We start from the raw sequence: 19,796 nt of genomic DNA on the forward strand, positions 1-19,796 counted from the left end.
CGGGAGCTATATGGTTACAACATAAATATGAAAATAGAATTGAAAAGATAAACATGTTTAGAGTGAAGTAATAAAATAATTGTATCGTTGTAGTTTCATAGAAAAAGGTTCTTCCCACAGAGTGATGTGAAAAAAACAATTTGAAAAACATCAAATGTTGTGACGCCACTGATAAATTCTTTACAAAATGCTTTTTGGGTTACAAAGTGTGAAAAATATTCCTATTGTCCTCATAAAAACGCCACATTTAACGAGGCAAGTATGTTATACCACATGGGGTAGAATGCATGTGTTTTTTTGTTTGTTTGTTTTATACAGTAGTGACTGAAAGGAAGGCGTTGTGCACCTTGGCTCCCTCAGGGGCCTTAGTACCGTGAGTCATCAGCTCCTGGATTGTCATCCAGTTATCTAAGATCTTCTTGTTGCGTTTCTTCATCATCTTCTTGTGGCTGAGCTCGATAATGCTAACCTCCTTGCGCCCCTCGCTGCTGCTCTGAGGGTTCTCCTTCAAGCTCTCCAGCCGACTACGCTGCATGAACTCTCGTCTTTTCCTCTGTTCTTTCGCCCTGACCAGGTGCTGCTTTCTTTCCTCTTTACTCCAGTACCTCCCCATCTTCATTTCACTCATTGCATCGTCATCTGTGGTCATACCCCCGCTACGCTCCTCTTTAATCTTTAGGGCTCGCTCCCTCAGGATCTTGTCTCTCACAGGCCTCTTGGTGATGTAGCGGGTGCCGTCGCTGCGAATCTTGACCTTCCACTCCATCTTGGGCTCATTAATGGGCGTCTGAGGCTCTTTGCAGACACTAAGTAGGCTGAGCTGGCTCTGAGCATACTCTACAGCTGAGCGCTGCTGGATCAGCTGCATGTAGCTCTGGTAGTGGCGGGCGTGAGCTGGGATGTTCACCTGCCTCTGCTGGGAACTGTGAGAAGGCGAGAAGTAAGGAATCCGAGAAACGCTATGCTTTAATTTCCCTTTCCCCTCCTCCTCAGCCTGAGGTGTTTGATCAGACTCAGAAGGGTTGCTGTGGTCGGGGCTGCTGCTCTTGCCTGGGACTGGAGCGCGGCATGCTGGGATAGGGCTCGGGCTAAGAGAGTAGCCGCTAGCAAGGCCGCTGCAGAGGTTCCTCTGGTTGGTGAGACTAACCATTCTCTGGAGGGAGTGCTCCGGGGAGCGGTCCATCGCCAGAGGGGTGCTCCGCGAACTCTCCGCAGTGTTATAGGCACTGGAGCTGTCCTTGTCCGATTTCTCCAGCCTCTCGTTAATGTCAGTCAGCTTACCCCTTGTGGGCTCGCCACGGTGGGGGCTCTGATTTTTGGTGGAGGGTGCAGAGCGGCCCGTTGAGGGAGACTGCTGACCCGTCCGAAGCTTATGGGCCTGCATAATGTTTTGACATTCAAGCTCGATGCTGCGCAGCTCCTCATTGAGCATACGCAGCTCGTGCTGCACGCCGCCCTGCTCCCCCATGCTGCACTCAATGGTGCTGCGCCGGCTGTAGAACAGGTCGTACTCGCCGCTGTTTCGTATCTGACACTTCAGCTCCAAGAGTTGCTGGAAACGGTCCCCTTCCAATTCATCGTCGTCCTCGTCGTCTTTCTCCTCCAGCCGCGTGGAGCCGGCGGCACAGTGTGTGTCCCGATTGTCTCTCAGGCACTGGGACAGACGTCTCTGGATGTGTGCCAAGACGTTGTGCTCGGAGCTCTCCATTCTGTCTTTTATACTCCGTACGCTGTCCTTATGATGAGGGAGCGTGGAGCAGGTGGGCTTGTCGTCTTCTGCTCTCTGAAATGAATCAAGTTAAGAAAAACAAAGATTGAATGCATGCATGAGGTTGATTCTCTCGGCCACCAGCTGGATCTCTTGTAATTTCATACACAAGGTTCATATTGACCATGAATCTTAGCTAACACAGTCAGAGCAGTTATTGGTCTGCTTGTCAAATGACTCAAATCATTTTTTTTGCAAAACATGTTTTGATTCCCGTGTTAGTATGATTTTAACTTAATTACAAGCACGGCAATTGATATAAACTACTTGCAGATGTTCTGTAGTAATATACTTCTTCTAGATTTGTTTTGATTTAGTTTCCTTATAGAATGTGGATAGAAATTCACGCTAAAACTTTTTAAGAGTTCAAGAAGTGCTACCCTATTCCGCATTCTCCTGAAGGAATACATGCGCTTTTGTGTGTAACTGTGTTATACAGCTCTGTTACTTCGGGGACCGTCTCCTCTCTGCCATGTCTTTGAAGTCCCATTTATATGGATTTTTGTAGTACGTTATCCTCCCCCAAAAAAACAGAATACTAAATTATGATTACTAATGTTTGGAATTTAAATGGTTCAACGGTCCCCTACCATAAATATTCATCATCATTATTTTCTTTTCACATTTCAAAGGGCTAAGCCTGTTTTCACTCGGTGTTGCAAAGAAAGTCAATGAAGAGTCAGATTCTATCTGCCACTGGCTAGATCTCTAATGATTTCAAACACAAAGCTAATATTGACCGTGAATAATGATCTAATACAGTCAAAGCAGTCACTGTTCATTGTGATGGTATGATGTTAAGGACAGTGGGCCATACGCTCTGCTCACTAGAGGCTTTATTCTATTGTACAGAGCAAACAAAGAGAGTCCCAGAGTTTCTTAAATGCAGAAAAGTGTCACTTGAACATTGCTAGCATCGTCGACATGTTTGGCTGCTGTCTGACCTGCTCGTTCTCCTGCTCCTCCTGTAAGGCTGCTAATTCCATCTCTTCCCTCTGCTGCTCCTCCAACATTTCCATCTTTAGCTGCTCCAGGAACTCACTGTGCTCGTCATCCAGCCAGGCCTCCTCCAGCTGAGGATGAATGAAGAGGGTAAGCATAAGGAGAAGGAGGGGAGAGAGACAGCGAAGTGTCATTTGCCTAAAGCTTATGGCGACTGTGTCTCAAAAACAAATGGCTGGCTGCTCCCAATGGGTGCTCAAATGGGCTATCTGAAAAATAAAAAAAAATAAAAATACACCGCCGCATGGGTTTGAAATAAGAAACTGGAGGCATCGGCATGATGTGGAGCTAGAATGATCTGGCGAGCCTCATCTTTTAAACATGCTTTATAATCTTAAAAACCAGCCCATATGATTTGATAGGTATAAAATGGCCAACTTTGACCCGTTTGCTCCACATCATCCATCATCTGTTTGTCTGCTTGATTGGAACCAAATGGCGTCCGTATCTGAAGACTTCAGATTTACTACCGAGAGACACGTTTAATTACAAATGGTCTACCATTGCTTCCTGCTCATCTGCACTGCGGCACAGTCCCTCCACTTATTCACCACCGGCCTTGGGCCTGAACTCACTCCACATTAGCATACTATTAGCTTTTATGGCTTACTGTTGGAAGTCAATTACAGTGGTGCTACATAAAAATAAAGCATGATGAGGTGTCTCAGTGGTGGCTTCTAAGAGCGTGCAGTGGGCAGCCTGCTTAGTGTCTGCTAAGGATTTTACCTGCCGCAAGTATACAGTACAAGAGAAACCTCCAGGAGTGTAAATTACAATTTAGAAATTGTCCTTCCTTTACCCATTTTAGTCCCACAGTAGACATTTTACTACAGTCGGCGGCATAAAGACACGGCGTGTCAGTACGTGTGTGGTCATATCTAACCTGCAGCTCGGGTCTGGCAACCAGCAGAATGATGTTCCTGCACTCTTCACTGGAGAGTGCAGCCATTGCTTCCTCTCTGTCTTGTACGTCTTGGCCATTAATCTGAAGATGACAAACATGATTACTGAACTCACTATTAATCAAATGCAAGCAAACATGTCAACACAGGCACACACACACTGAGGCTAGCTTTAATCTTCACCAGCGCAGAACAGCCCTTAAGAAGAACTTTATATAATAAAAAATAAAAGATGCACTGTAAAATAATACCACTTTTTTTTTTTTTTTTTTTCCTGAGGAAACTAAACATTGCGCTGCTCTCTAATATGAATCGCACCCCAGCGCTGATTATGGATGAGACGGTGGCTGTGGGCCGACGGAGCTGTTGTGTTCACCAAAGTATCCGGCGGCGTACATACATCTAGTCGTACAATTAACTGGCCACTGACAGGTGGCGTCCATCTTTTCGCAGGCAGAATAATGGCCCTGTCACTGGTGGATAATGGTGCAAGAGTACTGGTCTGCCTCACAAACAAACACACACACCCTCTCCCGGCTCAACTCAGTCACACACGGTGGACAATTAGACCAACAGCGCTTATGCATCTGCTCCCCACATCCGATACCTGCTGCAGAGACTATTAGCTCCTCTCTTGACATTACTCCTGTTTTCACCTCTCAATAAAAAATAAAAATGTCTGTACATAATAGCGGTGGGAATATCTGAATTCATAGACATCTCCTTTTCATTCGCTCTTAATAATTCAGTTTGACCATTTGTGGCATTAACAATTAACGTCTCCCCGTGCACTACTTTTAACCTTAAAGCTGCATCCATGAGTGCAGCAATGATTAATATTAAGAGTGCGTCTGTGACTGTGTGTGATCTGAAAGATGTGTCTATAGCAGTGAAACAGCAGCTATTTAATGAGCCACTGATCTTCCTTCCTTCAGGATTTGGTGCCGACTTAAAAAGGTGACTGACATGGTGTTTACAGAGTGCGGACGGCACATTAGCAGAGCAGCAGCAGGGGCTCCGGAGCTCCATTTAACACAGGAAACATTCAGACACAGTACACACACACACAGAGCTGTAGGTCAACCCGTGTTTTGCGGAAGTGCTCGGATTCCAATAGAGAGACACTTCTCGATATACGAGCATTGAATGTAGGAGAACAGACTTTAAGGATTAAAGTACACTAGCTGTGTGGAGAGCGGAACTGATTAAACTAAAAGCTTATCTGTTCTGTTAAATGTGGAAAGCAGACTGCTGAAGGTGTGAAAAGATAATTGGCATAACAATTTAATAAGGTGATACGATCTTAGATGATGTTAACGGCTGGTTTTGTTGAACAGCATGTGACAGCGGAAAGTATCTCAGGAGACTGTAAATGAAAAGGAATAATATGTTGTTGTTTTGCCTCAAATGTTCACTTACGACCAAGAGTAGACAAATCAGAAGAGGGCAGTGCTCTAGATAATGTTTTGGGACAGTTGTTTGGAAAAAGTTATACGTATCTCAATGTTCACTGATTTCACATTCAAGATGTGATATTCACTTCTCCTTGAGGTCAGCAGTTAAATTTCAGGAGAGCGGGTCCCTCCCTCTCCCTTCCAATATTGTATTTGTTAACCAGTTTTGTAATTTAAGTTTCATTTACTTAAGCATAATAGACACAGTTGTTTAGCAAATGGTCAGTGACACAGACTCACTGCCTTAACAGTATGTGAACTAACCATGCTTACTGTCATGAGTAACCCCCCGAAGGCCCATTCTAGGGCCAGGAAAACCCTGCAGCAGCAGAATTCCTCCGGACTTCAAGACTGAAGTTAATGCTAGAGGCCAATAACAGCCATCCTGAACCAAAACTCTTAAAAAAAAACTCTATTGGTGCTGAGTCTGTAACTAAAACAGCCAGGGGGACATTTCTCCCCCATTAACAGTCACAATGGGGGCGAGTTCCCCCTTTAATGTGCAGCCATTAAAAATGAATGGGCTCTCGTGCTGGGAGACAGTGGCTGAGTGCGACAAAATAAAAGCACGGTTTTATGTTGTACCTAATGAGAGCTGGGGCGGAGGTGGCCAGAGAGAGAGAGAGAGAGAGAGAGAGAGAGCGAGAGAGAGAGAGAGAGAGAGAGAGAGAGAGAGAGACTGTACCTGTAAAATGCGATCCCCCTCTCGGATGCGTCCATCTCGGGCAGCAATGCTGTTTGGGCTGATCTGTGGAGGTTGCAAATAAACAAATAATAATAAAAAAAACATTAAAAAAACTTTCAATCTTCATTCAAGAGAATCAAGGAGTGCCTGAAAATATAACTAATTTAGAAGACATCCCTGAGCTAGACACGTCTAGACAGTTATTAACAATGTGTGCTGCCATGGGAAGACCTCAGATGTTAAATGGCTTTCCCACAGCGGCCTGGTCAATTTTCAAAGCCATTTTAGCTCCGGTCTGGAAGCTGAGTAAATGCCACAAGAAACAGAGTTATCACCTTTATCATTTAAGCCCACCATTGTACCTTCCTCAGTTATTATTTTCTAGCAGGTTGATAAAGCTTCTCCAGCCTGCAACTCAGCCCCAGTTCACCAAGCACCTGCTCTTCCTGTAACTAATGCTAGTCAACAAGAGGGCAGGATGCTCTTTCATCGGCCAATCAATCGGCATCTGGGGCCATTCGTTTCACTTTCTCCTAGCAGACGTGATCTCGGAAGACGGCGAGGTGCTGCGGCACTCCATCTTCATGATAGTCCACTCCTACACAGTGGGCCACTCATTAAACTGGGAGGGAGATCCCTAGACAGGAAAGGGTGAAGGACTGGGAGGGACAGAGGGAACTGAAGGTAATCCATCCGCAGTTGAGGGGAGAGCTTGTCTATGAATAATCTAAAACTGAAATATAGGAATATACAGGATTCTATTAATAGTTGAGGAAAAGAAAAACTAGGGCTTGGGTTTGACCCTAGTTTTGATCCTTTGCTGTGTGGAGTTGACTTTTTTGTCCATTTGTTCCAGGGAAGAAAAATAGAAACTCTAAATTGCCCATCGGAGAGGGTTGCTGTGTCTGTCGGCCTTGGCAATAGCCTGTGCGGGACAGCGCCTGCTTTAGTCCCCAGCCACTGTGCTCCTGAACAGAAATAAACATGCTCAGAAAATAGATCGATCGGTGGACTAATGAGATTTTCTGCTCTTGTTATTCTGAATATTTCACCGAGTGTTCTGAATGAGGCAGCGGAAACAATAGGAAATAAGTTAAACAGCCACACACACACAAACACACACAGTGGAGATGTGCCCATTCAACCAGAGCCACAAAGACGGGGAATTCGTCTTGATTTAAAATAACCTTGTGTTTTTCTTAACTCCAGGTTGGCGTGTTCTCACCACTTATGCAAGATAGGGGAGGTGTTACATGCTCCTAAGACATCCTGTATACAGTGACATTCAGCCACCTCATTAACATGCAGCACACACCTCTTAGTACTACTTTTTTTTTTTTAACAGAGAAAACACTCGAGGATGCTGCTGGGAGCCACCAACCACAGCGATTTATATTCCGCTCAGCTCCCAAAGCGAACACCTTGCATCTGTCCGAGTCAACTTCAAATGAATTTGAGAGAAAGTTGAGCAGAAGGGAGAACAGTATTTTACATGTTCCCAACAAGTGGAGAAAAATGTCTTTTACACCAAACGCGCGTCTAACAGCCTTGCTCGTTGATGTCGGCTGAACTGAGACTGGGTGAATAACATGGACGACACGCGAAAGCATTTTTATTTTTTCTCCGTCTTGGCAGTCATTTCATTTTTGCAACTGACAGTGTAATCATGCAGTTAAATCTCTGCCAAACTGTTCAATAATGTCATTTGGGTTTGATAAAAGAGTTCAATTTTAAAATTACTGCACCCAACAGAGAATCCGGCGTTGCTCACATGAATACTAAAGTAAATCATAAATTGGGAGGTGAATATTAAATGTCACAACCGATACAGTGGGAGATTTATCCGTTGTTTATGTGTTTCACAGGGACACTCTGCCGCTGAAGCCGACAGTCGTCATCTTTCTATATCAGAGTACAATATGTAAATGTGAGACTTCAAAGAACTGAGATATCTGTAGAATATGCATATACCTTTTGCCTCAAGAGTATTGATATTTTCACTTCTCCCAGCGCTAGCAGTCCTAACCGGGGTGGTTGGCATAAAAATAGCTGGCAGGAGGAGGGTGCATGTATGCTGCATGTTTTTTTATTCCAGCATCTCCAGGAGCGAGGCAGAATGGGAAAAGATAAAAGAGAGAGAAGACTCACGCTGCGTCCGAAATCACACGCTTGTTCATTCTTTCACTGCTCCCTACATGATGCACACAGGATTTTTCTCAAATTTGCTCAGCAGTGAGCGGTGAATTCAGATTTCAGACACTAACTTGTGATTTAGTGTAATCAACAATGATTAAAAGACAGTATGTAAATGCCACGTACACTATATTTTTCCCATTTTAGAGTTTTTGAGGGCATTACACAAGGGACAGAATTACACACTTAAAGTTTTGGAAAATAAACTGATGGACAGTGGATTTTGTTCAGACTTTGAGCAAATAAGATTTTTTTCCGTCTTAAATCAGATCTTCGGGACGACTGTCTGTTTATTTGCAAGTGATCAGATTGGATTTACTGTCTGAGTCTAGGTACTGAATTGGCTTCTATTGAGAAATAGAAGCCAATTTTAGTGGTTGTTGTAGTCCACGCTGTCTTCCCTAGTGCTTTGCTAATAGCAACACGGATCCTGCTCAGCACTTTTGTGACTCTGGATCTGATATCTTTATTTGGAGCGACATAAAAAACGCTTTGAAATCCGTTTTGAGCTGCCACAATGTCCTGCCTGAGACGGATCTGTTGAAATCCATTTGGAATGAAATATGAAAAGTGCATTTCATGCGCGTTTCTTCTTTCTGTCTAGACTTTCTAAAATCATCCTGGCCATGCCAAAAAATACATTTGGGCTGGCAGTCTGAACGGGGCCTTAGAGAGTCTTGTGTGAAGAAAAAAAATCCTTTCAACCTAAGTCACTCAGTAGTTTGAAGTTATCTACTCACCTCACTAACATAGATGGCCACATCCTCCTCTTCATCTGTCCTGTAGCACAGCGTTAGCCCCAACTTCTCCTGGCTGCTGAGTCGACACAGCTCCACTTCCTGCGGAGATGAAAGGGAAAATACAGAAGACTGAAAACAAGACTCCATCTGCTGAGGAACCTCGACTGAGGAGCTGCTAAACACACCTGGCTGTGATTCTGTTTTGCTGACACAGAGTGCCTATCTAACCTCAAAAGAACAAACAGAAACGGATCCAATTGAATTCTATACGCTTCGCATAGAACAAAAACCTCAATGCATAACAATGGCCACGCAAACACTAGGAAGCTGCTCCACTCGAGATCAAACGACGTCGTTCTTTAAGTTCTGGCACAAAAATCCTACTTGTTGTTGAGTCTGGATAGCCAACTCTCATCCGAGTTTTTTTTTTTTTTAAAGTCAGAAAGTGTTTGATCATGAAAGACGTTTGCAGAGTTTGATCGTAGGGGCTTTGATAAACGTCAGAGGACCTCCAGTGTTTTCCTTTCAAGTCGCTGCCAAGTTATAGAATATGAGATTATAAATAAACTATAATTATGCTTTTTCGAACAGAAATACTTGTTTGCTGAAACATGAATTCCTCGTCTCCCCACGGGGAACGATCAACAAACTGTTGACTTACAAATGAGTAGTCAGATTTCCCACGAGCAACTTCAGAACATAGCGTGGGACCCTGTTGTGAAGAGGAATTCTTCATTTAAGTTCAAAAATACAATACATAAGAAGGCAAGATTTAATTAATCGCAGCAACTCCCTTCTCCCTTCATCTCATAGCTATTTATTTTTGGTGCATTTTTTCCCACAGCTCAACCCAGACATGTACTCAACCTACTTTGCTCCCATTTTGCACTCTGTTTCCCCCAACAGAAGTGCAGCCAAACACCAAACAGCACGAGCCAGTGCTCCATCTCCAAATGCTGAAACATATCAAGGGTGTTGGAGGGAATCAAGTGTGAAATGGCCTCTCCTCCCAAGGTCTTCATTAGAGCAGAAACACACCGACTCCCAGCAGCCGGAGCGGGGCGGCTGAGTGGGGAGGAGGATGGAGGGGGCAGAGAGAAATGAGGTGGCAGCGAGGGCTCTGGTGGGGCTCACAGGGGTCTCACACAGAAACAGAGAGATTCATTTCCTCTGTGACAAGTGCAGGTTGGCTGGTTACATGTGTCAGATGTGGCGGGGCTTTGGGAAGGGGAGGAGGGGGTGAAGTCTGACCGTGCTTGGATGCGATGAGGGGAAAGAAGGCCGTCCGAGTACCCCTGTCTGTTTATGACCCCCCACTTCCTCACATACACACACACACACACACACACACACACACACACACACACACACACACACACAAACACACCTTTAGGCTCAATTCCCATTTTCTCCTCCTCCCCTGGCTGCCACTCATTTCTTCATACACATCTGTACCTTAGTTTTTCACACATGCACTGACAGATCATTGAGGTGGTTGTAGACGGGGGACCAGCAGCTGCAGGGCCACACACTCCTGTAGACACTCACACAAAAGTGATCCCTCCATCCCGGCACAAACCCCACGACTGCACATACAAAAAATAGGCCTACTCAAGAGAGCGGACACATTTGCACAAGCAGAGAGTAAAAAAAGGGAAGAGCTTAAGAACGGCATCATCTGAGCTTTGTCGTTTCATCTTTTTCGACAGCCTCCACCTGACGGGGAGCTCAGATCTTTAATTGACTGCCTCAGAGGCGATGACAACTTCAAATCCCTGCTGATATATGGGGAAACAACGTGAAAGATGGAGGCGATGGCGCCGCATACCTCAGCAAAGTAGGCCGCAGAAATCGTAATTAACCGTATTAAAAAAACGTTTCTAATGAGCCGCCGTCGTCATTGTTGGCGACGGTATTATTGAAGCGGCACACCTCCAGATGCAACGAAGCAGTCATGGAGGTAATGGGAGCTACAGAGGCGGCACACATCTTGCATGCTAATGTAACGTGTGAAGTTGTGGGACATCTGTGGGAAATATTGAAATCAGTCGCAATGTCTGCGAGACATCCGTCTAAAAATAAACCACGCAAATTAATTGCCGAGACTGAGGCGAAGCTGAGGTGTGAGCTGGTACTGCATCATCCCTGTGTGGCTCCGCAGAACAAGCCTAAAGTTACTCCTAACTAATTAATGGCTGGAAATAGTGCCGGAGACCTGTGGCTAAATGATCACAGAAAATGGATTGCTACAATTACTGCTTGTTGGATGACCCTTTTTTCTCTTTCAGAAGTTTGTGTTCCTCGTTTTAAGACGATATTGTGTAGGAAGAGCACCCACTCACTCAGAAGCCGCAGTAAAAGGACGCTGTCTCCTGAACCTTCAAACACACATACACCAATCTCTGTCTCCCCTCTCGCCTTTTGATATTTTTTTTTTTTCCCTCTTATTTTCCAGGCGAGCTCTCTGCCTCTCAGGCAGGAGATTGCAGCGTGGCACAGGGATGAGGGCTGACAGTAAATTAATGACTGTGATGGCGTGATTAAGGGGAAGATTGTGCCCACCATCAAAGCACATTGGAAGCTGTCATAATAATCGCGCCTTTGATTACGAGTAATTTGAAAAAGCAGTCGCAAATGCATGAATGGCCTCCATTGGTAAAAGGAGAGTGAAGACAATCTCTGAGTACTTCACTTTCTCAGAACACACCAAAACTAATCAAAGGAATGGTTACTAACGTTGTGTCGCGGCCACACACACAACAAGGCGTCCTAGGAAATCTGTGATGTTTATGTATGAAAATCTGTAAGACATGGCCCGTGGTCATTACTCCAAACAAGTCGGCCATCAGAGATGACAAAGATGTTACACACTGGCCTGGTAGAAGAGGAACTACCTCAACAGAATGAACTATTACATTTTAAAGTTAAATACTGTATATTATTTATTCCCTTGCCACATGAAGCAGGAGATATTTGAAAATCCAACCTCAAAGTTTTCAAGATTGATAAACTGGTTACTGGGAGAAATGACTTTATGGTAGGGAATTGGTAAGGTTACTTGAACTGGGAAGCTGCATATTGTAAAATCAGTCAGCAATCAGATTTGACTAGTCTATACTACCAGAAATATTCTAAATCAGCGCTGATTTATTTTAGCTGCGAGGGAGCCTCTAGTGAATGTGACGAATGTGTCTAACTTCCACAGAGAGTATACCATTCATCATGGAAGTTGACCTTTATAGATATGTAGAATCTGCTCTTTCAGTTTCTATTCATTTTATTTAGACTCAGTTGGATTTAAGTAATTTGGACTGGACAGCCCCCTCCCTGTCTGAACATACTATATGCACTGGTAAAAGTCCAGTTCAGTACACTTATATCATGTGTAGTAATATTTTTACAGCTATTGTTACATTAACTGGATTTCTCAATTGATTTACTTTGGTTACAGAAACTTGCCATTTATATGACATTTAAGAAATTTCTCTGCTACAGAATGCCATGAGTTTTTAAGGCCAGCTGGGAACGGCACAACAAGCCGTGCACGTGTGGTTGTTTAGCTGTGGTGACAAGGAATCAGCTGTGTTCAGACCGACTTTAGCCTTGCATGAAAAAATGAAATTTCTACTGTTTAGCTAATTTCTGACATAACAAGGAGTTCGGGCTGTAGTGTGGAACTGTAACATATAAAAGAACATTCAAAACATTGCAAAAAGGTGTTCATATAGTGCTCAATAGCAAAATCATTCCTTGATGGCAGCAGCCATCCCCAGCAGGATGCAGCCTGACACAGACACACACACAAAAACAGTTTAGGAACAACTCAGAAAACATGAAGAACAGCACAAGGTGTTGACCTGGCCTCCAAATTCACTAGATCCCAAACTGATCAAGTATCTGTGGGATGATCCACAGAGGCCCCTTCTCTCAAGCCATAGGACCCAAAGGCCCCCCCTAACAACAATCTGTTCCCAGACACCACAGGACACCCTCAGAAGGCCCATGTCAATTCTCTGATGAGCCACAACTGTTTTGGAGGCACAAGGGAGACCTACACAATATTAAGAAGGTGGTCATAAAGTTATGAGTGATTGGTATATATACTGTACAGTATATGAAATGTCCATGGTGACATTTCCACAGTGACTTACAGGTTGCAGTGGGGTTTATATCAGCCAGCAATGATTGGTTTGCTAGAGCTGTAGCACTTACACGTATGGCTATATAGAAGAACAATATAGTTATGAATGTAACCAAGGTTCTATGAATTTACAGTTTCTTGCAGTAAGAAATAATGGAATACAGTGTTAGCGGTAAAAAGGTTTCACTGAATACAGCTGGGTTAAATCAGATATAGCTGCAGAAAGTACACAAATATGAAAATCATGGTTTCAAATGTACACAGTATATACTGTGAGTGTCTACTTCAGTGGCCTCAGGCGTCACTCCTCCCCATCAACATCATTGTCCTGGTCCATTAGAAAGGTGAATTAGTTTCATATTGTTATGTGATTGCAAACTCTCCACCGCTGTGCTTTTTCACCAGATAAAGGTAATTTATCTGCTTTTCCTTCATTCCCGTTTCTCTCCTTGAGATGGGAGTGAGGGATCAGGACGACTCTGAAAGTGGCTTTTCAGCTTCTGCCCACATCCCCTTGCAGCCTTTTCAGTTGACATACAGTTAAGCGTGGCAGCATTAGGGTGGTATAAAACCCCCCGAGCATGAGAAGCAAAAAAGAAAATGCTGAAGGCCACAAAGCACACACAGCATAATAGGATTTGTTAATAGCAATGAGGCATAAAGAGATGCTTTAATACATTATATTTGTTCTGATTTGACACTGGGGCCTGTGCGATCCAATTGGGTGCGCAAATCACTTTAGTATGTGAAGGAACAGCTCAAGCTCAGTGGGTGGAAGCATTCAGAATGAATTCAAAATGAAACAAATAAGAGGAGGGAGGGCTGTGCAATCATCATACATCAGACCGTTTCAGAGCCCTCGCCGGCTATATGCTCGCACCTCAATGACTCGGAAATAAAGAATATCGGACCAAAGCGGAGAGCAGAGACAGTCTATTTATCTCTTCCCGTCACAGCTGAATCAGTGCATCTCTATGTATGTGTCAGAGATCAACAGCTTTAGAAACATCACATATCCCACTGATCCTGTTACTTACACTTCAGTAAAACGTGAGAGAAAATGAATGTCTTCCTACTCTTTTTTTATTATTATTATTACCAGCACCTGCCACAATTTAATTGGGTTTGATCAAGCGCCAAGTCAACCAGGCTCGCTGGGGTTTTCTTCAAGAGTTGTGAAAACAGTTAACAAATCTCAGGTAACGCCGAGTCTGTTTGAAAGTTTCTCTTCTTTGTGGGGAGAAAATGGACGCATGTTGTTGTTTCAAAGGGAACCAAATGTTTTTAAGCTGTCTGTAGATTATCTGAGCATCATTAAAGACAGAGTTTAAATGCGTGTTGGTGCACACTGATGCTAAAAGCTATAGCTTTCTTGAGACGGCCTTAAAGGTCCTGTGTGTAAAATTCAGGGAGAACAAGATAATCAAGGTGGACCAAAACTTCAAAAAGGCACACATTTTCAAAATTCCGTTTTTAATGATAGTTTATAATAACCTAGAAATAAGAATCATAGTGTTTGATTGAGCTTAAAAATTACCCCTTGTATAAACAGAGTAAGCAGATCCTCTTCCATGAAGTCCATAAAGTTGTACTGCTAGGTTTCGACAGTAGCCCAGAACGAACAAAGCAAACTCTGGCTCAAAAGTGGCATGTGTTTTTTGCATTTTTAGTAAACATCGCAGGTTCTACTTCACGCTCGCAAGGGGAGAAGTAAGAGCGCTGGTTTGATATGAAGATAAGAAGCCAGACATGACATCACCCATATGATTCCTTGAGAGCAGATTTAACACACACTCTGATGAATCCAGCTCCAGCAGACAGCCAGTGGCCTGGCACTAGCACCCACCTGTCACTCAAAGCAGTGACGCAGCCCTTAATGCATACCTTTAAGCCTTGATGCGTTTTGAATGGGGGACTTATAAAAATTCACCTCCTATAGTCATGACTGGATTTACTATAGAGACCAAAACATAATTTTTTTGGGTTCCAGATTGTAAAGAAGCTCACTTCTTCTGTAAAGCTGTGACTCAAAGACTTAAGTAGCTATTTAAGTTACTACAGTACCACGTTCGATTCATTTTTCACCACTAAATGCTACTAAATCCTACACACTGGTGGTTCTCTGGATACAATTCAAAACCAATATATGTACAGAGCTTCACGGATGAAAAAACATTTTCCCAAATTTTGGGCCATAGCAACTTTGTGATGGCAATTTTTTTCTCTGCATTTCTCTGCTGCAGTTTCCTGTCAGTTGTCTGCCAACATAATATTTGCTGTGCTGATGAGTCTGTCAGGCGCTGGTTAGCAGTGACGTGCGGTCCTTACCTCGTACTCAAACTCCTCTGTCCTCTCTCCATCAGCAGGAACAGGGGAGAGGTAGTCCGTCCCTTCATAGTAGTCCTGGTCCATTGTGTGAAGAGAATGACAGCTGTCAGGAGAGACAGACAGAGGAAGAATGTGAAGGAAAGACAGACAGGGAGGGAGACGGGCAAACAGACAGAGGTGGAGATTTGGGCGTAAGCATGATATTTTTCCCCTTTTTATCTCAAGACGTTCCAAATCTCAAAGTGACAGGACTTCTGCGCCTTTGTCTTAGCTGGAATCTGAAGAATAAAGGATTTGTCAAGGACTTTCACTGCCGCTGGAGTGTGTGATAAAAGTACAGCCCCTTGTTAATAACAGCATATGCACATACTGTAATTTACTTCCTGCTCTTGACAGACAAACCCCACACATTGTGCAGAGTAATTCTATTATGCCTCCCTCAGTCAGAGAACAAAACAGCATTGTGAAAGCCTAACAAGATGAGCAGCTTTGGTGCCACACAAGATAATCATGGTGGACCAAAACTTCAAAAAGACACTCTGTTGAACATGTAAAGTGATGTGTTCAGGGCCTGTGTGACTCTCAGATTACCAAGCTCCGCAAACGTGTCTGTAAAACAACCTTTCAGCGATAAAAACAAGACTAGTAAATGCCAGAATGCTTGGCGCATCAATATTATTCATATACCAACATTTGTCTGTGGGTGCAAAGAATACAATTACAAATTTACAATCTAGCCTCAAATATAAGATGCCAAACAATTGGAACATCCATAAAATCTGCTGTTTATTGGATTGTGCACCTGATATTAGATAAAGAGAAGAAAATGTGGGTTTTATGGGACCCATTGATTACATTTGGACTGGGCCTGGGGCTGCATGCATGTTGCTTTGTGTTGCCTAGTTTTTTATTAGTCCATTTGCTTTAATCACCTTGTAAAACCTGCATGAGTAAAATGGATACATCAAGCAGCACCATCATGGAAAGAATGATCAGTGGGGAATTCTGTGGTGTAACATATACAGTATATGCATGTGCAGTGACACAATGATCATTTCATGTGTAGTACTTTATAAGTAGAGTGCAAACTGCATAAAAATGCACACTTTTAATGACGTTTGCAATAATGGCCGACACAGATCTACAATGACGGATGACAGCAGATATGGAAGTCACAATCTTTGTTGTTGTTGGATTTGCCAACTGTACCAAACGCCAAGGCAGTCCTGACTTCTCTGTTCTGTGCTATTGCTTCATTCATCCATTACCCAGAGGTAAAACCAAGATATTCCTTTATGCTAAACTTTTCTTGTTCACAGTTTACATCTCCTCAGAGATTAACTGAATTTAAAGTAAAAAGCCAGAAGATGAAATAATGAACCGTATTTCCTTTGTTGTTTTCCAGGAAAAAACTCTGGTTGATCATTTAAACTCTAAGATCTTCTGTTTTTTGTGCTTTCATCTCACATAAATAATAAAAAACTTTGAGGCGATGTAAAACCCAGAACCCAGCTGCGATGCGATTTAACTTTTAGTGATTATACCGCATGTGTTATTTTTTCTCTCTCTTCTTTTTATCTCAAACAAACATATTTAATCCGACAGCTGAGTCATGGCTCTGTGCATATTTATTTAAGAGGACAGGGGATCTATGAAAGGTTGTCCTGCATCATTCAAAAAGTGGAAATTACACGGGACGTTTGGAAACCTGAATGTGCGGTGTAGAAACAAGAGAAACCCGATCGAACAGTGAAGCTGTATTGATTTATCTGTTACTGCTGTTTTGCATCTGTCACTTAACTACAACCGCCCCCCTTGTGGAGCTGATGTCTTCAAGTACAGGAGTAACAAATGTAATTGACCTCACTGAGTCAGTCAGGACGTTAAATATGTGACAAAATGTTTGATGGACAACTGATTCTCGATATTCTTCAAGCTCCTTTTAACCGACTTAGTGATATATTTAGCACATTTCACCATTAATTTTGTAGTAATGGCTAATTAGAACCACTTAGCCCTGTCCTTAATTTGTCTTTTTTTTTAATTTGGTGCGTCCTTTAAGTGAAAGAAGACATGAAGGACATCGGGAAACTCATTCATCAAACAAATCTATATTTGTCAGAATCAACTATGCAGCTGCTCAGACGATCCATTTATATTTTACAAGCGTCCTGCATAATCCTGCAAACGCTGATATTTCTGCTTCATGGCTCAAAAACATTTCCCACTGCTCGTATTTTTCCCTTCTTAATTACCGTCAGACTGATCCAAAGTCAAAACAAGGACACAACAACAATTTATATTGCTTTCTGTGGCAGTGAACCGAAATCATTCCAATTATAATATAAGAAATTAAATGAAAATCGAAATAATGATGTGAAATTATTAGTCACAGTTATTTGGTGTAAGAAAGTAGGACTCAAACTTAATGAGATTTGTTGACAAGGACTGAAAGAAATTAAAGGATTCAAGCATTCACAGAGATGTAGGACAAGTACATCCGTTTCCCGTTGCTCATACCTGTCCGAGAGTAGGAAGGGACAGACGTCAGGCACAGGGGGGGTCGAGGGCCGGAGCTTTGCCAGCGCCATGATGTGTTCAAAGGTGATGTCGGTCTGAGTGCACACGTCCACCACATGGATTTCCTGAGGGGGGCCATGGGGGCGGCCACTCGGGGTCCGCCGGATGACCTGCACCACGACGGGGTCCTTGGCAGAGCGAAAAGCCTCTACAGTCTCCTCATGGCTGGACTTGGACAACTCCTTCCCATTCACCTGAGGATGGCAGGGAAGATAATTTGTAATTAATTTATTAATTTGTTTTTAAACTACATGCTTTAATTTGCCTTTGGCTCCTATTTTTTTTGTGGCAGTTCGTGAAGACCAAACTCCTGTATGGAGGACCAAAACTGCCAAAAATAAAAAATATATAGCCGCAGTCATGAATTCATTTATAAAATGTGATATACATTTTAATTCCTTTAACAATTATAATGTATTTACATTTGTGTTAATTCTACTCTATGTATTTATTTGACCATTTAATTGTCCATTTTATTCATAAATGATATAAATCTATGTACATATTTATTGCTACAGACATATATTATATGTTATTTTCCCTTTATTTGCCCCAAATTATTTATTTCTTTATATTCTTTTTAATTACTTTTTTTATTTTTTTGAATTTTCATTATGCTTTCAGCCTCATTGAGCAAAAAAAAAAAAGGAGAGGGGGTTGTGGTCAACAAACCGGTTTTAGTGACATTTGACTAAAAGCCTATGAAAATGTAAAAAGGCTATTACAGCTATTAGTCTTATTGTGCTTTATATACTTAGCAAACAATGGAAGACTGGGTTTTCTAATGTGTTGATGTTGCCAAATGTAATGTTTTGTGTCTCAGGCTCTAACGTGGGGGTGGTGCTGGTCTAAATGAAACACTGTGCCCTTAATTCCTCCCATATTGCTGCTATGTTACGGAGTGCGGATTCAGTTAAAATTTTTAATTCTGCTTTTTATTTCCCCCCAAATGTCCTTTTGACAGATGATCAAAAAAAAAAACATTTTTATGAATACGACACTGGGAAAACATACATAGAAAACACAGTTAGATGCAACATTATCAGAATGTTGCTCAAAGCCCAAACGGCCTCTGTTCGCTCATTCCATCTTAAAACCTCATCTCCACAAAATGAACTGGATTTTCTGGCAGATTGAAAACCATTTGCGGTACAGCTGGCACATATAAAGAAAATCATTGCGTCATTTAGCACCAGTAATTTCTCTGGAAGAGAAAGCATGGCCGTGGAATACCTCAGAGAATGTGCTTCGGTTTAAGCGCCGAAACCAGAGATCATAATTTAGATAACAGCAAAGAGAAAGAAAGAAAATAAGGTAGACGCAGCACAATTACACTTACTGTTGCATTTAAATATAGCTTTGGAGTAAAGTGTTTTGCTCACATCGCAAAATGAAATACGCTGAAGTGTTATCTATAAAAGTAAACGAAAGCATTTATATTCACAAGAGTCAGCTGTGGAAAGACACAGCATGGAGGAAAGCCAAAGCTGTAGTGTTACAGAGACGGAATCACTGACTCTCTTTAACATGAATCATAGTGGTAGAAATAAAGAAAACACACATATTCACAAGCAGACAACAATTTCAAGTAACTCTGGGTGTGTGTATGTGCTGCTTGTAAACGAACATTAAAGACTCATAAACCACCATGGAACTCCCACAGAGGCTTATATTTGAACCACAGATATTCCACCACTAATTCTGTTTCATTTTATGAATAAATGTTTCATGAGGTCACATGTGAGATTTACAGTACACGCTCAGCCTCTGATGTTCCCAAATTTGGCTTCCGGTTAAGGTTGCAGTCACAATACTCATTATTAGTGGTTAGTTTTAATTGTCTTCACCATGAAATGTCATGAAAGATATTGTGAAATCAACTTCCCAGAACTCAAGGTGCTGTCTTGATTTTGTCTGACCAAATGTTTAAAACTCAAAGGTATTCTTCTCACTGTGATATTTCAGAAAGAGCTCGAACCTGAGAATTTGACTCTGTTATTTTG

At 42.5% G+C, this 19,796-nt stretch overlaps 1 protein-coding gene across 1 annotated transcript in view; it reads right to left on the bottom strand.

Moving 5' to 3' along the window:
* Positions 1-224: 224 nt before the first annotated feature.
* Positions 225-19,796, bottom strand: part of LOC311495710 (PDZ domain-containing RING finger protein 4-like) — a 116,280-nt gene continuing 96,708 nt past the window's right edge. The window contains exons 3-9 of the mRNA XM_084555260.1: positions 17,734-17,987; positions 15,214-15,316; positions 8,745-8,843; positions 5,812-5,874; positions 3,654-3,755; positions 2,713-2,841; positions 225-1,783 (exon numbers count right to left, since the gene is read on the bottom strand). Of these exons, the coding sequence (XP_084411386.1) occupies positions 311-1,783; positions 2,713-2,841; positions 3,654-3,755; positions 5,812-5,874; positions 8,745-8,843; positions 15,214-15,316; positions 17,734-17,987 (2,223 nt within the window). The 3' untranslated portion in view covers positions 225-310. The remainder of the gene's footprint in view (positions 1,784-2,712; positions 2,842-3,653; positions 3,756-5,811; positions 5,875-8,744; positions 8,844-15,213; positions 15,317-17,733; positions 17,988-19,796) is intronic.

The sequence above is a fragment of the Chelon labrosus genome, assembly GCF_963514085.1.
Source record: "Chelon labrosus genome assembly, chromosome: 11".
In the NCBI taxonomy this organism is placed as follows: Eukaryota; Metazoa; Chordata; class Actinopteri; order Mugiliformes; family Mugilidae; genus Chelon; species Chelon labrosus.